General features: G+C 46.7%; 2 protein-coding genes across 5 annotated transcripts in view; both read left to right on the top strand.

Moving 5' to 3' along the window:
• The window catches only part of LOC138349741 (solute carrier organic anion transporter family member 74D-like), a 507,981-nt gene that overhangs the window by 248,937 nt on the left and 234,413 nt on the right, over positions 1-24,631 (top strand). The window lies entirely within an intron of this gene.
• Positions 16-10,842, top strand: LOC138373689 (mucin-22-like). The gene is made up of 2 exons (XM_069340041.1): positions 16-102; positions 9,109-10,842. The coding sequence occupies exons 1-2, from the start codon at positions 16-18 to the stop codon at positions 10,840-10,842; spliced, it is 1,821 nt and encodes a 606-aa protein (XP_069196142.1).

Here is a 24,631-nt window from a genome sequence, read left to right as displayed (position 1 = left end):
TGAACGCCGGCCTGCATGAAGCAAGACCGTCGCTCTACGGAGCTCTTGGGTTATGTGGTCATATTGTGGGCGGCATCTTTGCAAGCGCTTCTTAGTGCCTTGGTTTGATATTGCTTGTAGTTTTGGGAATGTTGGTTTGACTTAAGGTATATTTGTAGTGCTTGTTGGAGGGTGTTTCGAGATGCGAAGTGATTATGGGAGTCACACACAGAGATCACACTAACGTGATGCATCAAATGAACAATTCCACAAGGGCCGTGACGAGGATTCGAACCTATGCGTCCAGGAGCATCCCAGACACTGCCTTAAAGTGTCTTAAGGCAGTGTCTGGGATGCTCCTGAACGCAGGTTCGAATCCTCGTCACGGCCCTTGTGGATTTGTTCATTTGATTATAGGAGTTTGTGTAGGTGTAGTTGTGTGTGTGTGCTGGGGTTACGTAATCTCTCTCTCTCTCTAGTTGCGTTTAACGGATGTGTTTGTTGATTTGTTAATTGTTTCATTAATGTGAATTTGGATTCATGTTCTTTTAAGTTGGGGTTCCATTACTCTGCTCACATTCTTGCCTTAAATTCAAAAGTTTCTTGTGCAATCTTTGGAACTTTCGTTTCTTTTGTTTTTATTACCTTTATTTTTTTATTCCCAAACAACCTTTATTTTCAAGGTTGTTTGAGGATTATAAGTCCACCTTGGTGGTGCCGTAGACCATTTTCTTTGATTCTCGAGACATCACTTGAGGTTATCTTGAGATGATTTCGGGGCTTTTTAGTGTCCCCGCGGCCCGGTCCTCGACCAGGCCTCCACCCTCAGGAAGCAGCCCGTGACAGCTGACTAACACCCCAGGTACCTATTTTACTGCTAGGTGACAGGGGCATAGGGTGAAAGAAACTCTGCCCATTGTTTCTCGCCGGCGCCTAGAATCGAACCCAGGACCACAGGATCACAAGTCCAGCGTGCTGTCCGCTCGGCCGACGGGCTCCCTCTTTACTTGATTTATGAAGTCTGTATATGAGCTGTATTTTCCAGGTTGATTTTGCCACAACGTACACAATACAAGGTACTAACCTAACCGCAGACACGTACGAACCCAAGCCACCTACTTAACCTAACCTCCCGATACATAGAAGACGTGGATATTTGTGAACTGCTACAACCCTCCCCCCCCCCAAATCTGCCCCACCTCCCCCCACCCCCACACCTTGCCTCACTTTTCCCCCTCCTCCCCCCCCTTGCCAACCCCCCCCCCCCCCGACCTTCGCCTTCAACTGAACTTGAAAGAAGTCAATATTATCCAGTCATGACCTTTAAGACGTTCAATCACCGACACAGAAATCTAAATCCAGGGAAGTTCATAAACTCTTGTCAATATGCTAACTGATAGAGATTTAAAGTTCCAGAACTGTCACATATTAAAAAAAATAATATTTACATAACAAGAGAGTTAATATTAAAACCAATAGTTGTAATACAAGTGGTTTTTAGGTGTTAAATTTGGTAAGTCTCCAGTCCGGTCTCAATGTTTGGTAAGTCTCCAGTCCGGTCTCAATGTTTGGTAAGTCTCCAGTCTGGTCTCAAGGTTTGGTAAGTCTCCAGTCTGGTCTCAAGGTTTGGTAAGTCTCCAGTCTGGTCTCAAGGTTTGGTAAGTCTCCAGTCTGGTCTCAAGGTTTGGTAAGTCTCCAGTCTGGTCTCAAGGTTTGGTAAGTCTCCAGTCTGGTCTCAAGGTTTGGTAAGTCTCCAGTCCGGTCTCAAGGTTTGGTAAGTCTCCAGTCCGGTCTCAAGGTTTGGTAAGTCTCCAGTCTGGTCTCAAGGTTTGGTAAGTCTCCAGTCTGGTCTCAAGGTTTGGTAAGTCTCCAGTCTGGTCTCAAGGTTTGGTAAGTCTCCAGTCTGGTCTCAAGGTTTGGTAAGTCTCCAGTCCGGTCTCAAGGTTTGGTAAGTCTCCAGTCCGGTCTCAAGGTTTGGTAAGTCTCCAGTCTGGTCTCAAGGTTTGGTAAGTCTCCAGTCTGGTCTCAAGGTTTGGTAAGTCTCCAGTCCGGTCTCAAGGTTTGGTAAGTCTCCAGTCCGGTCTCAAGGTTTGGTAAGTCTCCAGTCCGGTCTCAAGGTTTGGTAAGTCTCCAGTCTGGTCTCAAGGTTTGGTAAGTCTCCAGTCTGGTCTCAAGGTTTGGTAAGTCTCCAGTCTGGTCTCAAGGTTTGGTAAGTCTCCAGTCTGGTCTCAAGGTTTGGTAAGTCTCCAGTCCGGTCTCAAGGTTTGGTAAGTCTCCAGTCCGGTCTCAAGGTTTGGTAAGTCTCCAGTCCGGTCTCAAGGTTTGGTAAGTCTCCAGTCTGGTCTCAAGGTTTGGTAAGTCTCCAGTCTGGTCTCAAGGTTTGGTAAGTCTCCAGTCTGGTCTCAAGGTTTGGTAAGTCTCCAGTCTGGTCTCAAGGTTTGGTAAGTCTCCAGTCCGGTCTCAAGGTTTGGTAAGTCTCCAGTCCGGTCTCAAGGTTTGGTAAGTCTCCAGTCTGGTCTCAAGGTTTGGTAAGTCTCCAGTCCGGTCTCAAGGTTTGGTAAGTCTCCAGTCCGGTCTCAAGGTTTGGTAAGTCTCCAGTCTGGTCTCAAGGTTTGGTAAGTCTCCAGTCTGGTCTCAAGGTTTGGTAAGTCTCCAGTCTGGTCTCAAGGTTTGGTAAGTCTCCAGTCTGGTCTCAAGGTTTGGTAAGTCTCCAGTCCGGTCTCAAGGTTTGGTAAGTCTCCAGTCCGGTCTCAAGGTTTGGTAAGTCTCCAGTCTGGTCTCAAGGTTTGGTAAGTCTCCAGTCTGGTCTCAAGGTTTGGTAAGTCTCCAGTCTGGTCTCAAGGTTTGGTAAGTCTCCAGTCTGGTCTCAAGGTTTGGTAAGTCTCCAGTCTGGTCTCAAGGTTTGGTAAGTCTCCAGTCTGGTCTCAAGGTTTGGAAACCGGCCATTGTGAAGTGATTTTTGGGGGGGACCAGATGCGTACAGCCGTGAGGTGCACTCCTCACCTCTCTAGGAGCACGGTGATTGGCTCAAACAGGCGTCAGGTCTGTAATGGTTAGGAGAATGTCTGTTAAACATCTCTCTCTCTCTCTCTCTCTCTCTCTCTCTCTCTCTCTCTCTCTCTCTCTCTCTCTCTCTCTCTCTCTCTCTCTCTCTCTCTCTCTCTCTCTCTCTCTCTCTCTCTCTCTCTCTCTCTCTCTCTCCTCTCTCTCTCTCTCTCTCTCTCTCTCTCTCTCTCTCTCTCTCTCTCTCTCTCTCTCTCTCTCTCTCTCTCTCTCTCTCTCTCTCTCTCTCTCTCTCTCTCTCTCTCTCTCTCTCTCTCTCTCTCTCTCTCTCTCTCTCTCTCTCTCTCTCTCTCTCTCTCTCTCTCTCTCTCTCTCTCTCTCTCTCTCTCTCTCTCTCTCTCTCTCTCTCTCTCTCTCTCTCTCTCTCTCTCTCTCTCTCTCTCTCTCTCTCTCTCTCTCTCTCTTCCCAGACTCTCAGTTTACAACCAGACGAGAGCTATTAGGCTCTTTGACAGCGCTTGTGCGGTGTTGAGCAGTCCTCAGCCAGACTGAGGACTGCTCAGTCCCACTTTCTCTCTCTGGAAAGGAGGACAGTTTTGTGGACCTCCTGACCTCTGGAGCTCTACCTCCTGACCTCTGGAGCTCTACCTCCTGCCCTCTGGAGCTCTACCTCCTGACCTCTGGAGCTCTACCTCCTGACCTCTGGAGCTCTACCTCCTGACCTCTGGAGCTCTACCTCCTGACCTCTGGAGCTCTACCTCCTGACCTCTGGAGCTCTACCTCCTGACCTCTGGAGCTCTACCTCCTGACCTCTGGAGGACCTTAACCCCCAGTTGTACCACATATGTACTTATTAATATGCCAAATATTGACTATAAGCAATAAGTCATATATGTACTGTGTGAGAGCGGGTTGCCCATAGACAAGCTGCGTGGGGGGGGGGGTGTTCTCCCTACCAGTGGAGGGAGAATAATCAGGTTGTTCCATGTTATGCATACTAAAATGTTAAGGATAATTATTAAGGTAAATAATTGTGAAGAGTGGCGCGTCTCTTAGTGTGTATAGGGAGCCGGTCGGCCGAGCGGACAGCACGCTGGACTTGTAATCCTGTGGTCCCGGGTTCGCTCCCGGGCTCCGGCGAGAAACAATGGGCAGAGTTTCATTCACCCTATGCCCCTGTTACCTAGCAGTAAAATAGGTACCTGGGAGTTAGTCAGCTGTCACGGGCTGCTTCCTGGGGGTGGAGGCCTGGTCGAGGACCGGGCCGCGGGGACACTAAAGCCCCGAAATCATCTCAAGATAACCTCAAGAAGATGTATGTATGTACACCTGAAAGCCGGGTACTTCTTTGTGTACATCGTACATCGTGATCCCTTTGGTGTAGTCGTAGTAGTAGTCATCCAGCAGTCTCAGGAGACTAAGGAGTTGACCTCTGGTTGTCGGTCTGGTCTGGAGTGGCCTCACCAGGGCACAAAGCCCGGGTAGGTTGATACGGAGAAGCTGTTACCCAGGCAGCAAGCAGGTCCCCCCTCTCTCCTTTGGTGTACATCTCTCTTAAGTCACCCCTTGTGAGGTTGGGGTAGGTAAGTTAGTAATATCATTTTGAGAAAGATTGGCTTCAGACTGTGGTATAAAAATCTTTTGAAAGTATACTGTCTTTAAATATATATTTGCTTATATAATTGTTTAAAAGTACATTTATTTATATAATTGTTTAAATATATATTTGTTTACATAAGTTGTCTACGTACAATTCGAATTGTGTTAATTATTAGGCCTGTTTGGATAGTAAATCTGATTCTTAATAATATTAACTTGTCTTATTTAACATCATTGTGAGTTAGTAATCATCCAAGTGAGGACATTTGCAAACTTTTATTTGTCAAATGTTAAATATATTTTGTCGTGTGTTTATCAGATTAAATTACAATGGTGTACAGGTAACAACATTGTTTAACTATACCGTATTATTCTGGACCAATAAACATTATTATTAGCAGAAGGCACTACGGGCTCACCATAGCCCGTGCTACTTTGTTCCAGGTAGCGAATCTTTAACAACAACAAGCAGTAATGACGGTAAAGGTGGTGATGATGTTAGTATGACGTAATGATTAGTGCCAAGGTAGATTTTGTTGAATATAATATTATCTTCTTGCAATGTAAGCTAAAAACGACTTGATATTGGTCCAGGACTGACCAAGATATCAGTTCTTTTTATTTTCGTACAATACCAGCCCCCTGGTCCACCAGCCCCCTGGTCCACCAGCTCCCTGGTCCACCAGTACTGTGTGACTCCATCCTCAACCCCTGGTTTAGGGGCGCCCCTTTTCGTCCTGCGTGTCCCAGCACGGCGCCAGACAAGTGTCACACTACGAACTGTTGCAGGCAGCTGAAGACTGGTGAGCTGAGACTGGTGTATGTGTTGCTGGGCCACTAGTACGTCCTTGAAGTGGCCTATAGCTTCGCCCTCTCAGCGGTCACAGCTGCTAGGGGGGGGTGGAATTAGCTTTCTGTAAAAGGTGATCTCTGGAGAACCCGGTGGGCGCATCTTACGACTGCTTGCCTAAGACAAGAATGTGTTTGGGGAGGTTGGGTAATGTCCTGAGGGTCTTAGGGCTGGCCAAGACGTAGGGAGGAGGTGCCTGAAGAGCAGTGTCATCAATAAGGGCAAGTGTTAAGGGCATGCTGAGTTATCAATAAGCCAGGGAAGACTCGTTCCTCTTAATGTTTGCTGATGATGCAAAAATTATGAGGAGAATCAAGACGGATGAAGATAGACAGAGACTACAGGATGATCTGGACAAACTGGTGGAATGATCTAGAAAATGGCTGCTAAAGTTTAACTCAGGAAAGTGTAAGGTGATGAAATTAGGCGAAGGGAGCAGGAGGCTGAACACAAGGTATCATCTGGGAGGTGAAATCCTGCAAGAGTCAAATAGAGAGAAAGATCTGGGGGTTGATATCACACCGAACCTGTCCCCAGAGGCCCACATCAAAAGGATATCATCAGCGGCATATGCTAGACTGGCCAACATAAGAACTGCCTTTAGAAACTTGTGTAAGGAATCGTTCAGGACCCTGTATACCACTTATGTCAGACCAATCCTGGAGTATGCAGCTCCAGCCTGGAATCCATACCTAGTTAAACACAAGACAAAGTTAGAGAAGATTCAGAGGTATGCCACCAGGCTCGTCCCGGAACTGAGAGGATTGAGCTACGAGGAAAGGCTAAAGGAGCTGAACCTCACATCCCTGGAAAACAGAAGAGTAAGGGGAGACATGATAACCACCTACAAAATTCTCAGGGGAATTGACAGGGTGGACAAAGACAAACTCTTCAGCACGGGAGGGACACGAACAAGGGGACACAGGTGGAAACTTAGTACCCAGATGAGCCACAGAGACGTTAGAAAGAATTTTTTCAGTGTCAGAGTAGTTAATAAATGGAATGCATTAGGCAGTGATGTGGTGGAGGCTGACTCCATACACAGTTTCAAATGTAGATATGATAAAGCCCAATAGGCTCAGGAACCTGTACACCAGTTGATTGACGGTTGAGAGGCGGGACCAAAGAGCCAAAGCTCAACCCCCGCAAGCACAACTAGGTTAGTACAGGTGGTGATCGCCAGCAGACACAGCTACACATCTCTGCAGGCCAGGAACCATCAATCATTTACGCAGCCACTTACGAAACCCGTACATCTGTCCTTAATCTTAAACAGTTTACGGACACATCATAACCCAAGGTTACTATGGTTACAACCGCATTGTGCTTGTAAAATATTTAATAAATGTAAAACAAAGCCGGCCTGATTGAGGAGGGATGTAAAGGTTTCGCAAGTAGTTAAGTATATATATGCTTGATGAATGCAGGAAGAGTCCCCCCCCCGGGAGCGGCACCCCCCCCAGCAGGTGCCACCACAACCAGTCACGCCATCAGGTGAGCGAACGAGGTGGTTACTGTGGGAGGGCAGACCTCGTTAGTGAGCACCAGCCCCAGCATCACCGTGCTTGTCTGCTGACTGGTGGGTCAGTGTGGTGTTGTGGCGGCCGGGAGAACCCCCCCACACAGGCTGATGTGGGTCTGAAGCCCACCACCACCAACAACACCACCACCACCAACACCAACACCAACACCAACAAAGACACGTGCTACACCACCACCACCACCACCACCACCAACACCAACACCAACACCAACAAAGACACGTGCTACACCACCACCACCACCAACAACAACAACAAAGACACGTGCTACACCACCACCACCACCAACAACAACAACAAAGACACGTGCTACACCACCACCACCAACAACAACAACAAAGACACGTGCTACACCACCACCACCACCAACAACAACAACAACACCAACAAAGACACGTGCTACACCACCACCACCACCAAAGACACCAACAATAACAAAGACACGTGCTACACCACCACCACCACCAACAACAACAACAACACCAACAAAGACACGTGCTACACCACCACCACCACCAAAGACACCAACAATAACAAAGACACGTGCTACACCACCACCACCACCAACAACACCAACACCAACAAAGACACCACCACCAACAAAGACACCAACACCAACAAAGACACCAACACCAACAACACCAACACCACCAACACCAACACCAACACCAACAAAGACACGTGCTACACCACCACCACCACCACCACCACCAACAACAACAACAACACCAACAAAGACACGTGCTACACCACCACCACCAACAACAACACCAACAAAGACACGTGCTACACCACCACCACCAACAACAACAAAGACACGTGCTACACCACCACCACCACCAACAACAACAACAACACCAACAAAGACACGTGCTACACCACCACCACCAACAACAACACCAACAAAGACACGTGCTACACCACCACCACCACCAAAGACACCAACAACAACAAAGACACGTGCTACACCACCACCACCAACAACAACAACAACAAAGACACGTGCTACACCACCACCACCAACAACAACACCAACAAAGACACGTGCTACACCACCACCACCAACAACAACACCAACAAAGACACGTGCTACACCACCACCACCAACAACAACAAAGACACGTGCTACACCACCACCACCAACAACAACAAAGACACGTGCTACACCACCACCACCACCAACAACAAAGACACGTGCTACACCACCACCACCACCACCAACAAAGACACGTGCTACACCACCACCACCACCACCAACAAAGACACGTGCTACACCACCACCACCAACACCAACAAAGACACGTGCTACACCACCACCACCAACACCAACAAAGACACGTGCTACACCACCACCACCACCACCAACAAAGACACGTGCTACACCACCACCACCAACAACAACAAAGACACGTGCTACACCACCACCACCACCAACAACAAAGACACGTGCTACACCACCACCATCAACAACAAAGACACGTGCTACACCACCACCACCACCAACAACAACAACAACACCAACAAAGACACGTGCTACACCACCACCACCACCAAAGACACCAACAATAACAAAGACACGTGCTACACCACCACCACCACCAACAACAAAGACACGTGCTACACCACCACCTCCACCAACAACAACAACAACACCAACAAAGACACACATACCACACCAAAAAAACAACCAAGAGAGACACGTGTTCAAGAAGGTCTCTCAGTTGCCCCGAGGCTCCTAAGAGTGGCATTTGCCCACTTCCTGAGACAACACCCCCTCCAACCCCCAGACGCCAACACCCACCCCCTACACCCCCTCCTACACCCCCAACACTAGGTCAGACGTGTGTCCTGTGTTCTCTCCTGCAACCTTGAAGCCTCCATCTTAACTATATATATATATATATATATATATATATATATATATATATATATATATATATATATATATATATATATATATATATATTAGTATAAGATGTAAGTAAGATAATAACAATAATAATAATATCAAACAGCGACTATATAAAAATATAATAAATAAAAAAGTCATGACATAAATAATAAATTCTTTTTCTTCGTGCGCGGTGTGTGTTAACTTTAATATCTCGACCAAAGGCTGTTTACCTTGGGGAGCAGCTGACGACCTCAGGGGACGACTGGGACACCCTGGACGCTACAGGGGACGACTGGGACACCCTGGACGCTACAGGGGACGACTGGGACACCCTGGACGCTACAGGCGACGACTGGGACACCCTGGACGCTACAGGGGACGACTGGGACACCCTGGACGCTACAGGGGACGACTGGGACACCCTGGACGCTATAGGGGACGACTGGGACACCCTGGACGCTACAGGGGACGACTGGGACACCCTGGACGCTACAGAGGGCGACTGGGACACCCTGGACGCTACAGAGGGCGACTGGGACACCCTGGACGCTACAGGGGGCGACTGGGACACCCTGGACGCTACAGGGGACGACTGGGACACCCTGGACGCTACAGGGGACGACTGGGACACCCTGGACGCTACAGAGGGCGACTGGGACACCCTGGACGCTACAGGGGGCGACTGGAACACCCTGGACGCTACAGGGGACGACTGGGACACCCTGGACGCAACAGAGGGCGACTGGGACACCCTGGACGCTACAGGGGACGACTGGAACACCCTGGACGCTACAGGGGACGACTGGGACACCCTGGACGCTATAGGGGACGACTGGGACACCCTGGACGCTTCAGGGGACGACTGGGACACCCTGGACGCTACAGGCGACGACTGGGACACCCTGGACGCTACAGGGGACGACTGGGACACCCTGGACGCTACAGGGGACGACTGGGACACCCTGGACGCTACAGGGGACGACTGGGACACCCTGGACGCTACAGGGGACGACTGGGACACCCTGGACGCTATAGGGGACGACTGGGACACCCTGGACGCTACAGGGGACGACTGGGACACCCTGGACGCTATAGGGGACGACTGGGACACCCTGGACGCTACAGGGGACGACTGGGACACCCTGGACGCTACAGAGGGCGACTGGGACACCCTGGACGCTACAGGGGGCGACTGGGACACCCTGGACGCTACAGGGGACGACTGGGACACCCTGGACGCTACAGGGGACGACTGGGACACCCTGGACGCTATAGGGGACGACTGGGACACCCGGGACGCTACAGGGGACGACTGGGACACCCTGGACGCTACAGAGGGCGACTGGGACACCCTGGACGCTACAGGGGGCGACTGGGACACCCTGGACGCTACAGGGGACGACTGGGACACCCTGGACGCTACAGGGGACGACTGGGACACCCTGGACGCTACAGAGGGCGACTGGGACACCCTGGACGCTACAGGGGGCGACTGGGACACCCTGGACGCTACAGGGGACGACTGGGACACCCTGGACGCTACAGGGGACGACTGGGACACCCTGGACGCTACAGAGGACGACTGGGACACCCTGGACGCTACAGGGGACGACTGGGACACCCTGGACGCTACAGGGGACGACTGGGACTCCCTGGAGGACGCTACAGGTGACGACTGGTACACCCTGGACGCTACAGGGGACGACTGGGACACCCTGGACGCTACAGGGGACGACTGGGACACCCTGGACGCTACAGGCGACGACTGGGACACCCTGGACGCTACAGGGGACGACTGGGACACCCTGGACGCTACAGGGGACGACTGGGACACCCTGGACGCTACAGGGGACGACTGGGACACCCTGGACGCTACAGGGGACGACTGGGACACCCTGGACGCTACAGGGGACGACTGGGACACCCTGGACGATACAGAGGGCGACTGGGACACCCTGGACGACATGGTCAATTAAAGCAGCGTCTGGGATGCTCTCGGACGCAGGTTCGAATCCTCGTCACGGCCCTTGTGGATTTGTTCACTTAATGATATATATATGTCTTCAACCATACCAGTCGAGCCGGCTGTCTTCATCACCAACGGATCAACTCGCATCATCAATTAATCATCAATTTCTTATCGGTTTTTAAATTTAGTATTTGTGCTCAAGTGTGTGAATAGCCTCATGTGTCCACCAGTCACTCTGTAGCGAAGGGAGAAAATACAAAAATCATCGGATACAGACTTGCAAATGCAGGCTTTATCCTCTTTAACTCATTGTAAATGGTGTAATTTTTTTTTTTAGAGGTTGTGACGTATAGTGAACAGGAAATACTTATAAGAATCTTCTTCACTGCTTGATGCAGGTCGGCGTTCAGTCCCCGATCGTCCACAAATCCTTGGGCACCATTCAATTTGACTTTTGTCAAAAAAGTCATCATGTGACTTTTGAAGAAAAAAAACTTTGAAAAGGATCCTAGTTAAGCAACGCCACAAAAGTTTTTGGAAAAGAGCTTTAAGTAAAAAAAAAATTCTACAAAAGTCTTTGAAAAAGAGATTTTTTTAAGTAAACAAAAAAAATCCTCCACAGAAGTGTTTGAAATAAAGACTTATTAAGTAACAAAAATCCCCTACAAAAGTCTTTGAAAAATGAACCTTATTCAGTAGTCCCACAAAAGCCTTTGTAAAGCATCTTTATTAGTAAAAGTTTCCCACAGAAGTCCTCAAATACAAGTTTTATTAAAAACAAATCCCCCTTCAAAATCCTCACCTTTATTATCCTAATTATTATAAACAAATCCCCTACAATAATCTTTGAAACGGAGCGCTGTTAAGAAATAAATTCCCCCTCAACACTATTCGGAAAGGAGGCTTTTTATAAATCCCCCTCAAATGTCTAGAAAAACTATCCATATTAAATAATAAATCCCCACAAAAGTCTTTGAAAGGATTATTGTTAAGTTATAAATCCCCCAAACAGTCTTTGATTTGTAGCCTTTTTAAGTAACAAATCCCCACAAAAGTCTTTGAAAGGAAGCCTATTAAACAAAACAAAATCCCCACAAAAGCCTATGTAAAAGAGCCATATTTTCTGAAGCTTTCTGAAAATAAGATTTATGAAAATAAGCTTTCTGAAAATAAGTCCTATCACATGTATCGCTTAAAATTCGTCATACAAATTAAAAAAAAATACGAACATAGAAATGAAGCAATAAACGATATAAAAAAAATAAGGATTTCTTTTAAAAGCCTTTAACTGGATTTCAATTATTTGAAGAGCGCCCCCTTGAACATCCCGCGCTGTTTGATCTCGCATTATCCTTTCCCAGAATTGACCAACTCTCAAAGCTATAAGCTGATTAGTCGCTAATTGCCTGAAAATGCTCGACATTTAGGTTTTTAATGATAGTTGTGACATAAGCTAGTCTCTCTCCCACTATAGCCCTTAGGCTGGGAAAGTTTCCGTTTTCTACGCCTCGTCATATCCATAATAATATCATATATTATTTTATTTTTGTACCTGATTAGGCTGGGGGGGGGGGGGTTTGTACCTGATTGGGCTGGGGGGGTTTGTACCTGATTGGGCTGGGGGGGTTTGTACCTGATTGGGCTGGGGGGGTTTGTACCTGATTGGGCTGGGGGGGTTTGTACCTGATTGGGCTGGTGGGGTTTGTACCTGATTGGGCTGGGGGGGTTTGTTCCCCACCCTTTCCACTCCCCCTGTTTCTTCCCCTCTTCTGCCTCTTCCACAATATCCCTCTTCCTTGCTTGTGCGTCGTGAGGCTAACGGGACTCCTTCTAACTCAGCCTTAAATAATAATCATATTCCTGCAATTTTCAGCAACTTATGACTTTTGTTTACATCATCAGCATGACCGAGTCGTTTACAGTTCCGCGGGACACGCCACATCATGGGCTGTTGTGGCTTAGGCGACGTTGGGCGAGGCTTTTGTGGAGTCAACTTTTTGGTAGTGTGTGTGAGTGTGTTTTATATCTGGGGGAATTTACGATGGGATGTGATTCGGTTGATGGTGGTGTTTTGACGGACAGAAGGTGATTGTAGTGCTTTTAAATTGCTTATCTGACCTACAGACATAAATACATAGATACACAGGGAGGTGAAGAAAAAGAAATAAATAACTGTAGAATGTATTACACTTATTATAAAATTATACAACGTTTCGAACCTACATGGTTCATTCTCAAGTGATGTTACAGTACCGGACATTATATTTATACTAATAGCGGGTCAGGTGAATACAAATGGATGGAACAATTGGGTAAACATAAGGGTGAAGAGTAATGCATAAAGGAGAAAAGAGTAGAATAAGGATAAATAGGATACTAAACACATACCCAGATTAATCAGGTGTAGTGGGCGTGGCATGTTGGGCAGTGTCTTCTATGTTGGCATCTTCATGTTCTGGTCTTGTCCTTACTCTCATGGTGGGTAGAGTGAATAGTTCTGTAATTTGGGTATTTATGTTGTTCTATTTTGATGTGGATTGCTTCAAAAATTTGTAATCTTCTTACATCTTGGGTTTTGTCTATTATACAAGTGTTTTTATTCAACATTTCTCTTGTTAGGGTGATGTCATGGGCTTGTCTCATGTGATTCCTAGGGGCACCAGATTGAAGATGACATGTCAAACGCCTCGTCAGCTTGGTCGACGTCATACCTATGTACTTACATTGAAGGTTACATCCTTCGTGGGGGCAAGTGTACATGTATACAACGCTTGACTGCTGTAGAGGGTTCTCCGTCGGCTTCGGGCTGTTTTTGATAAGGAGTTCGGAAGTCTTCTTGGTTTTGTAGAATATTATCAGGTTTATGTTTTGGTTAGGAGTAATGCTTTTTACTCCTTTACGGATTATTTCTTTCATTATTCTTTCCTCTTTTATATGTTCACTGTGCATGGTTGATTTGTAATATAATTTTATTGGGGGTGTTGTGGTTTCTGTTCTAGGTTCTGAATTATACCAACGGTCCAAGTGTCTTCTTATAGCAGCGTTTATTTCCGCGTTGCTATATCCGTTGTTCACCAATACCTGAGTTACTCTTTCAAACTCTCTACTCACGTTGCTCCATTCAGAGCAGTGGGTAAGCGCTCGACGAATATAAGCATTGAGAACACTGGCTTTGTATCTTTGGGGGCACTCACTTCTACCGTTCAGGCATAATCCTATGTTGGTGGGCTTGGTATATACGTTGGTGCTTAAAGAGGTTCCTGTTTTTGTTATTAGTACATCCAGGAATGGCAGACTGTTATTTTCACTATTTTCATGTGTAAATCAGAGTACTGACTCTCTCACTAGATGGCTTTTTAGGTCAATTAGTTTATCTGAGTCTTTTACTATTACGAATATGTCATCTACATAACGGCAGTATACAGTTGGTTTTTGTCTGCTACTGAAGACCCTATCTTCGATGGTTCCCATATAAAAATTAGCAAATAAAACTCCTAAGGGGGAGCCCATTGCTACTCCGTCTATTTGTAAATACATGTCTCCTTGTGGACTGATGAAAGGGGCTTCCTTTGTACATGCTTCGAGAAGACTTTTCAAGTGTGGCTCAGGTATGTCTAATTTGGGGGTGCTCTCGTCTCTGTATACTCTGTCCAGTATCATTCCTATGGTGGTGTCGACTGGGACGTTGGTAAATAGGGATTCAACGTCCAGGGAAGCGATGATTCCATCGGGCTGAGTAGTTTTGATTAATTCTAGGAAATCAGCTGATGATTGTAGACTATAGTTGCTTGGAGTGTATGGAGTTAGGAGTTCATTAAGTCTTTTTGCCAGGTGATAGGTTGGAGTTGGTATTTGGCTGATTATTGGGCATAGTGGGTTACCTGGTGGTGTCCCAGTCGACATCTCACAGGTTAAGGAGCAAATTAAGAAAATACTCCCAACTATCAAAAGTCGCCATAGAGCCAAAGTAGAGGAAGGAAGATCCACTGCGATATGGTACGAACAAGCCACTGGGTACTCCTCTTTCAAGCCTGACAAAAAGATATCCAGAGACATTGCAGTAGCCATACACAGACTCAGACTTGGTTACAAGTGCTGCTGGGAGGTAATGAACCCAATAGTTAAAGAGTGTCATATCTGTGGAACAGAAGCAGAGGCGCCACTATTGCACTACTTACTGGAATGTGAAGCTACTGAAGCCCTGCACATCAAACTCAACATTAATCCAACGACAGCAGCTGCATTACATGCACATTCCACCGCGACTACAATGATTAGAAAAGCAGTTGAAGAATGGGACTCAACAGCCGCCACCAAGATAATGTTATTAAAACAAGACTAAAACAGAAGCAAAAAAGAAACAGGGAAAAAGGAGGAAACCCCACCTCCATCTAATACTTTGACCCAAAAATCAGAGTAACAAGGTTATCGCGAATAACCTCACGATATTTATCGTGTTTAATGCTACAACTTTCAGGTCTTTGTGAACTTGTTAGGTCAGTAGGTTTTTCATGAGACATTTAAGTATTATCTTTATCACAGCTAATAAAACACCCATATCACCCATAGCAGCCTGTAGAAATCCAGTAGTAGATGGTGGTGGTGATGGTGGTGGTGGTAGTGGTGGTGGTGGTGGTGGTGGTAGTGGTGGTGATGGTGAGGATAGTGGTAATGATAATGATCTTGATGTTTGATAGTGTTGATGAAGCTGACTGTGGGAAGTATTTCACCTTCACCACCACCACTACCACCACCACTACCACTACCACCACTACCACCACCACTACTGTAGTGTGCCAGTACACGCACCAGAGTACCACCAAGTCTTCCCTACGAGCTTAAACCAGGAGATAATCAAGCTGAGAGAAGACTGCCAATTAAGCCATGGGGAAGCATACTAATGGCTCATACTTGAGTTAATTCAAGTACTCTGAACTAATCACCAGTTTAGACACGAACTTTGTAATCCTTTGTAGCACTTTGGAAGTGGAAGGTAAGTGAATTATCAGGAGAAAACACTAAACCAGTATGAGTATAGTACTTGGAAGAGATATGAGGACAAGGAGCTGGGATATGAGGACAAGGAGCTGGGATATGAGGACAAGGAACTGGGATATGAAGGACAAGGAGCTGGGATATGAGACAAGGAACTGGGATATGAGGACAAGGAACTGGGATATGAGGACAAGGAACTGGGATATAAGGCACAAGGAGCTGGGATATGAGGACAAGGAACTGGGATATGAGGACAAGGAGCTGGGATATGAGGACAAGGAGCTGGGATATGAGGACAAGGAACTGGGATATGAGGACAAGGAGCTGGGATATGAGGACACGCAAGAACCATGCGTAATTAGGAGTTGCAAAACAACTTGTCTCCTCAAACAAACGTATTTAACTTAATCCAATCAAAACAAAGATCTTTAGGCATCTTAACCCTTTCACTGCTATGGACCTCATTTTCATTTTGTTCTCATCGAAAATGTGGGGACAACTTTTATATTTTTCCCAGTTTTAATTTTCATTAAAAATGTTACATTTATGTGCCATTGAAGGATCTTATGACTAATATTTCATAGCGTGAGAATTGGGTCAACAAGAATGTAGATTTGTGGTGGTGGTGGATTGTGGTGGTGGTGGATTGTGGTGGTGGTGGATTGTGGTGGTGGTGGATTGTGGTGGTGGGGGGGGGGTAGTGGTGGTAGTTGTGGTGGTAGTGCAAGTACTAGTAGTAGTCATCCACCAGTCTCAGGACACTATGGAGTTGTCCTCTGGTAGTCAGCCTGGAGTGGCCTCTCCAGGGCGCAAAGCCAGGGTAGGTTGATATGGAGGAGAGAAGCTGTTACCCATGCAGCAGCTCCTCACCCTCTCCACGAAAAGTCTCCAGTGGAAAGGCCAGCGCCAATACGATTGGTTCCAGCACCGTCGCAGGAACTGTCAGAACGAGGTTGAAGGTAACATCGAACTGCCCAACCGCATTCAACTTTGCAGGATGACCATAAGCAGTTTGAGGAGTGTCATAGGGGGGTAGGTTCACTACCCTACCCCAGCCACCCCCCCTTCCCCCATGACCCCCCTGAAGGGGGGAAGACGGCTCCTATGCACCCCTTTCACGAAGACAGTTCTTGACACCCACACTGCACTGCATGTACTCTAGGGAGAGCTTCATGTACTCTAGGGAGGAGTACATGTACTCTAGGGAGAGCTTCATGTACTCTAGGGAGGAGTACATGTACTCTAGGGAGAGCTTCATGTACTCTAGGGAGGAGTACATGTACTCTAGGGAGAGCTTCATGTACTCTAGGGAGGAGTACATGTACTCTAGGGAGAGCTTCATGTACTCTAGGGAGGAGTACATGTACTCTAGGGGAGGCAGCTACATGTACTCTAAGGGGGGGGAGCCACATTAACGCAGGTGTACCTGAATGTGTTAATAACAAAACGTCTATTCGGATATTAATATCGAGAGACAGGTGTGTGTGTGTGTGTGTGTGTGTGTACTCACCTATTTGTGCTTGCGGGGGTTGAGCTTTGGCTCTTTGGTCCCGCCTCTCATAGCATCTAATAGGACTGCTGTTGCCTGCTGTTAATGACTGTACTGCTGCTGTTGCTGCTGCTGCTGCTGTTGCTGCTGCTGCTGACTGCCTGATCTGGTGAGGGACGCCGAGTGGCGCCTGGAGGCTTCCTTACCTTACATAATAAGCACATTCTCGCTATCAACCTCTTACAAGAATGCTAGCAACATTGTGTAATATGCAGCCTCGTCAAGTCCACATTCCTGATAACCTTTGCAAACCACTAACAATAAAATTGTTCAGAAAAAATGTTGGGTTAATATTAAATAATGGTGGCATTCCTTGTGTGACAATACTGGTTATTGAGTGTGGGTGAGCTAATGTGGCAACAGTGCATGTGCTGCTCCCGTGTGGCAACACTGTGTATTAAAGTGCGGTGCCTAGGACGATCTTTGTGTGTGGGTGTGTGTGTGTGTGTGTGTGGGTGTTTGTGGGTGTGTGTGTGGGTGTTTGTGGGTGTGTGGGTGGGTGTGTGTGTGTGTGTGGGTGTGTGGGTGTTTGTGGGTGTGTGTGTGGGTGTTTGTGGGTGTGTGTGTGGGTGTTTGTGGGTGTGTGTGTGGGTGTTTGTGGGTGTGTGTGTGTGTGTGAGAGAGAGTGTGTTTGTGGGTGGGTGTGGGTGTGTATGTTTGTGTGTGTATGTGTGTGTGTGTGTGTGTGTGTGTGTGTGTGTGTGTGTGTGTGTGTGTGTGTGTGTGTGTGTGTGTGTGAGTGTGTGTGTGGGTGTGTCTTAATTTACAACCAAGTTGTTGTGATTTGCTATCTACATAACTTAGGATATCACTGGAGACTGCGATGGTGATTTAAGGCTTCCGTTCAGTGTTGACCCTTAACTGCTCTTGACTTAAGGAAGACATTCACAGTCTGTAGCTGTGCATGCTGTTCAGCTTCCCCCAAACACCACAGCTATAGGAGAGGTGACCCGCTTCGAGCAGACGGATCAGTTATCCTCATATATAGAGCATATATAGAGCATTCATATATATATATATATATATATATATATATATATATATATATATATATATATATATATATATATATATATATATATATGTCGTACCTAGTAGCCAGAACGCACTTGTCAGCCTACTATGCAAGGCCCGATTTGCCTAATAAGCCAAGTTTTCCTGAATTAATATATTTTCTCTAATTTTTTTCTTATGAAATGATAAAGCTACCCATTTCATTATGTATGAGGTCATTTTTTTTTATTGGAGTTAAAATTAACGTAGATATATGACCGAACCTAACCAACCCTACCTAACCTAACCTAACCTATCTTTATAGGTTAGGTTAGGTTAGGTAGCCGAAAAAGTTAGGTTAGGTTAGGTTAGGTAGGTTAGGTAGTCGAAAAACAATTAATTCATGAAAACTTGGCATATTAGGCAAATTAGGCCTTGCATAGTAGGCCGAGAAGTGCGTTCTGGCTACTAGGTACGACATATATATATATATATATATATATATATATATATATATATATATATATATATATATATATATATATATATATATATATATATATATACATATATAACTCATATATAGAGCATTCTACGATACAGTCAGCCTTTCAGCATCCATCGTAACTCATTCTCTTACAAAATAACATATCGACTGTTCAATCCCCCGATGGCTCTCCCGCTTGGGCCATCGGGAATCGAACGTCGAGCCCCGATGTATCTCGACAACTATGTCGAAATAAATCGCTACTGTATCGTCTAAGTTGGTATACAATTGCCGTATGCACTTCACCCTGCAATCATCTCATACGTTAATTGTGTTAAGTTAATTAACTTTGTTAAGTGATTAATAATTCTCTTCACCTTAGAAACATCAGCATCCCTTCACAAAATTCACTTCGCCCCCATAAAGGGCAAAATCACTTGACCCCATAAGATTGCCACAATCAGGTGACCCCCATAAGATTACAACAATCAGGTGACCCCATAAGATAGCAACAATCAGGTGACCCCCATAAGATTGCCACAATCAGGTGACCCCCATAAGATTACAACAATCAGGTGACCCCCATAAGATTACAACAATCAGGTGACCCCATAAGATTACAACAATCAGGTGACCCCATAAGATTACAACAATCAGGTGACCCCATCAGATTACAACAATCAAGTCACAAACCACTAAGTATGCTGGAAGGAGACACAACCTCCTCAAGGAACTTCAACAAACCACCATAAAGATGACACAAACAGCCCAATTTCCTGTCAAATTGGCCAAAATACATGGGGGGGGGGGGGCGGGGGGGGAGGGGGGGAATGGGGGGGCTGGGGGGGGGGCGAAGGGATTAAACATGAGAGCATTAACTTCTTTGTATCTTCAGAGAGAAGTGTCGTATCCGGAGCCATACTTGAGATGCCACAGTGACCCTTGGATATAAAAAATTACAAAGCGTTATATAAACGCATCATCGGCCGGGTATTTTGAGGTTAGAGATAGGTTAGATTTAGAGATCATGACTTTGAAGATAATCTTCAAGCTACTAAGGCTCTCTTGCCTAAAAAATAAAAAAAAATACGACCATAAAAATATATATATATTTATATAATAAATCCTTTCCTGTTATAAATATATATATGGAGCAAGACATACCTTGCAAACTATATATCGATAATATTTAATCGATGGTCAGCTCTTTAATATTTAGAATTAAAAGCTTTCTCGCTTGATAGATACGATGGGAAGTGCAGGATAAACCTCCTAGAGGTACGCTTAGCAAACTACCAACATCACAGATCACAGACTTTTCAACCTCCTTCGAGTAAATATAAGAAATATTGCCGAAACAAAAGCGGTCTTCTGGAGAAACTTCACAATTACCTATAGAAAGTCTCTAATTTAGACAGACCGTGAGTGTGTGCTTGAGGGCGGGATGTGACCAGCAACAGCCTTAATGATCCACACAATCACTAAAGGAGAAAGTTGAACAGTGCAAACTGGAACTAGCAGTTCATCACGATACAGTGGAATGTGTCAAAGTATAATGTAACAAAATCAGGAGAGTAAGTGACGTTGTCAGAGGAACAGGACTTAGCAGTTCTGTATCTCAACTTAGTATCAACTTAGTATCTCTGGCGGTTGGGCTTGTGTAGGGGATCTAGATGAAGTAAAGTGTAAAGTGTGTGGAACACAGACAGGGACACACACACACTTGAGTATTATATCTTGGACTGTGAAGAAATTGAGTCATGTAGAAATAGATCTAAACTCACGATGCATGAAATGGCAAACCATCTTATTACAAGTGATATATATATATATATATATATATATATATATATATATATATATATATATATATATATATATATATATATATATATATATATATATATATATATATATATATATATATATATATATACATATGAATAAACTATGTATTGCGAAGACTAATAATAAGCAGCAGGTCTACTATGATCCTGTAATATCCCCATATCTAAATATTATATGTATTAACAAAATACCTACCATCCATGTATAATAATTCATGTAAATACATGGATACTTTCCCGTAACTAGCTGGACAATAGGATAATAAACACCTATCCTCCTGAAATGATGATACTTATAGTAACTATTTGGTGGAAAGTAGCAAATAGTAACCGTGATATTGTTAAGGTCACAGGAATACCTTAGCAATACTCCAGGGGTGAGCAGACAGGTGTATGTTAGATTTCAACTGCAACTAATGTAAGGGAGTACCTGAAGGGCAGAAACCAAAGAGTCACAGTCAGAGACGAAGGTTTCAAGCTGGAGGAATGCAACAAGTGAGGGGTCCCACAAGGCTCTGTCCTGGGACCACTGCTGTTCCTAATTCATGTGTGAACGACCTGCCCGAGGGAGTGAGCTCAGACATGTTAATGTTGGCAAGTGATGCAAATTTGACGATGAATGTGAAAACAGAGGATGACTGCAGGAAGTTACAAGAGGACCTTCATAAACTCCAGGAGTGGTCAAAGAAATGGTTGCTGGAATTCAATTCCAACAAGTGTAATGTAATGAAGATCACCAGAAGGGGGAAAGCAACTACTGGAATTGGAATGAAAGATTTGGGAGTCTCCCCACTAACACCGGAGGCACACATAAACCGGATAACATCGGCAGCGTATGAGACGCAGGCAAATATAAGACCATCGTTTAGAAAGCTAAGTTAGGATTCCTTCAAGACAATCTACACATCATTCGTTAGAACAATACTGGAATATGCTGCACCGGCATGGAATCCGCTCCTAATAAAGCATAAATCCAAAATTGAAATAGAACAAAGGTTTGCAGCAAGACTGGTACCGGAGCAAAGAGGGTTAAGCTACGAGGACAGGTTAGTGGAACTAAATCTCACAACTTTGGAGGATAGAAGGAACAGAGGGGGATATGATCACAACATACAAGATTATGAGAGACTAGATAAGATGGACAAGGATAGCCTCGTCATATTGAGAGGCAGCAGGACACAGGTGGAAGCTGGAAACGCAGAGGAGCTGAAGGAATGTGAGGAAGTACTCCTGTGCCCTGTACGGCAGGTCAACACCTGGGATGTTCTGAGAGACGAGTGTCTGGGATGCTCGCGGACGCAGGTTCGAATCCTCGTCACGGCCCTTGTGGATTTGTTCTTAAGGAAGCCACCTCCAGCCACAACTTTATGGATGTCTGAGTCGACTAGGAATTTGAGCACCAGAATCGTTAACACTACACCTGCCACACCACACCTGCCACACCACCAACCACACCACACCTGCCACACCACCAACCACACCACACCTGCCACACCACCAACCACACCACACCTGCCACACCACCAACCACACCACACCTGCCACACCACCAACCACACCACACCTGCCACACCACCAACCACACCACACCTGCCACACCACACCTGCCACACCACACCTGCCACACCACCAACCACACCACACCTGCCACACCACACCTGCCACACCACACCTGCCACACCACACCTGCCACACCACCAACCACACCACACCTGCCACACCACCAACCACACCACACCTGCCACACCACACCTGCCACACCACCAACCACACCACACCTGCCACACCACCAACCACACCACACCTGCCACACCACACCTGCCACACCACAATACACCACACCTGCCACACCACAATACACCACACCAGCTAACAAGAGAAATGCTCTCTAAGCCAAAACAGTGACAAAGACACCCTTGCCAGGAGCACAAAATAGCTCGTGCACGAGTTTACAAATAGCTCAACTTAGAGCCTAAGAAAAGACAATAGTGAAATAGAAAGGAGCAAGTGGTGCCAACTGGAAGATTTAACCCGGACAAGTAAATATGTAGCAAGGTGACGCGCCAAGATGGCAACATCACTGACACACAGGGCCAAGGTCGATCCCCCACACCCCCCTTGCTCTCTGGGGGAGGGGTGCGGGGGGTGTTTCTGCGTGTGTGTGTGGGGGGGGGGGGGGTTGTGCGTGTGTGTGTGTGTGTGTGTGTGTGTGTGTGTGTGTGTGTGTGTGTGTGTGTGTGTGTAGGGGGGGAAGGTGTTTGCGTGTGTGGAGGGCGGTTTGTGTGTGTGGGGGGGGGGGTTTGTGCGTGTGTGTGTGTGTGTAGGGGGAAGGTGGGCGTGTGTGTGGGGGGGCGGTTTGTGTGTGTGTGTATGAGGGGGGGGAGGGAGGGAGGTATACGTATGAATTTAATATATGTGCCTGCAGAATCGAACTCTTAGCTCTTGGACCCCGCCTCTCTATTTTTCCTCTATTATGTCAACCACATGCAAACATGACTCACAACTCAAGCCTCTCAGCCTCTCCCCGGGTCAAATATTGCGATCAACATGAACTGGATGACATCAGCGGAATATAAGACACTGGCTAATATTGGAACTCCATTTAAAGATCTAAACTATAAATCCTACGAGACAAATTGCCCAACCTACGTGAGACCAATATTAGAAAATGCTGCACCTTGCTGTACCTTGCTGTACCTAACGACCCATATAGACCCCAATGCCCGAGTATAATCATTGTCAGGTAACGGGCTGGTCGAGGACCGGGTCGCGGGGGCGCTAAGCCCCGAAATCATCTGAAGAAAACTCAAGATAACTGCTGCGTTATCTAACATCGCGTTACCTCTTTTTTGTTGTGCTAAATAACACTAGTTTGTGTTCATTACAACACCCAGAGACACACGCAACACCCAGCAACACACGCAACACCCCAGCAACACACGCAACACCCCAGCAACACACGCAACACCCCAGGAACACACGCAACACCCCAGCAACACACGCAACACCCCAGGAACACACGTAATATCCCAGGAACACACGCAACACCCCAGCAACACACGCAACACCCCAGCAACACACGCAACACCCAGCAACACACGCAACACCCCAGCAACACACGCAACACCCCAGCAACACACGCAACACCCCAGGAACACACGCAATATCCCAGGAACACACGCAACACCCCAGCAACACACGCAACACCCCAGCAACACACGCAACACCCCAGCAACACACGCAATATCCCAGGAACACACGCAATATCCCAGGAACACACGCAACACCCCAGCAACACACGCAACACCCCAGCAACACACGCAACACCCAGCAACACACGCAACACCCCAGCAACACACGCAACACCCCAGCAACACACGCAACACCCCAGGAACACACGCAATATCCCAGGAACACACGCAACACCCCAGCAACACACGCAACACCCCAGCAACACACGCAACACCCCAGCAACACACGCAATATCCCAGGAACACACGCAATATCCCAGGAACACACGCAACACCCCAGGAACACACGCAACACCCCAGCAACACACGCAACACCCCAGCAACACACGCAACACCCCAGCAACACACGCAATATCCCAGGAACACACGCAATATCCCAGGAACACACGCAACACCCCAGCAACACACGCAACACCCCAGCAACACACGCAACACCCAGCAACACACGCAACACCCCAGCAACACACGCAACACCCCAGCAACACACGCAACACCCCAGGAACACACGCAATATCCCAGGAACACACGCAACACCCCAGCAACACACGCAACACCCCAGCAACACACGCAACACCCCAGCAACACACGCAATATCCCAGGAACACACGCAATATCCCAGGAACACACGCAACACCCCAGGAACACACGCAACACCCCAGCAACACACGCAACAC

Source organism: Procambarus clarkii, chromosome 43 (genome assembly GCF_040958095.1).
Source record: "Procambarus clarkii isolate CNS0578487 chromosome 43, FALCON_Pclarkii_2.0, whole genome shotgun sequence".
In the NCBI taxonomy this organism is placed as follows: Eukaryota; Metazoa; Arthropoda; class Malacostraca; order Decapoda; family Cambaridae; genus Procambarus; species Procambarus clarkii.
The sequence above is the reverse complement of the archived record's forward strand: the minus strand, read 5'-3'. Positions and strand labels throughout refer to the sequence as shown.

Excerpts from the sequence above, each read along its gene's own strand:
- LOC138373689 (XM_069340041.1), top strand. The coding sequence starts at position 16 with ATGAAGCAAGACCGTCGCTCTACGGAGCTCTTGGGTTATGTGGTCATA. Across the intron at positions 103-9,108 it reads AAGCGCTTCTTAGTGCCTTG|CTGACGACCTCAGGGGACGA; the intron begins GTTTGATATTGC and ends CTTGGGGAGCAG.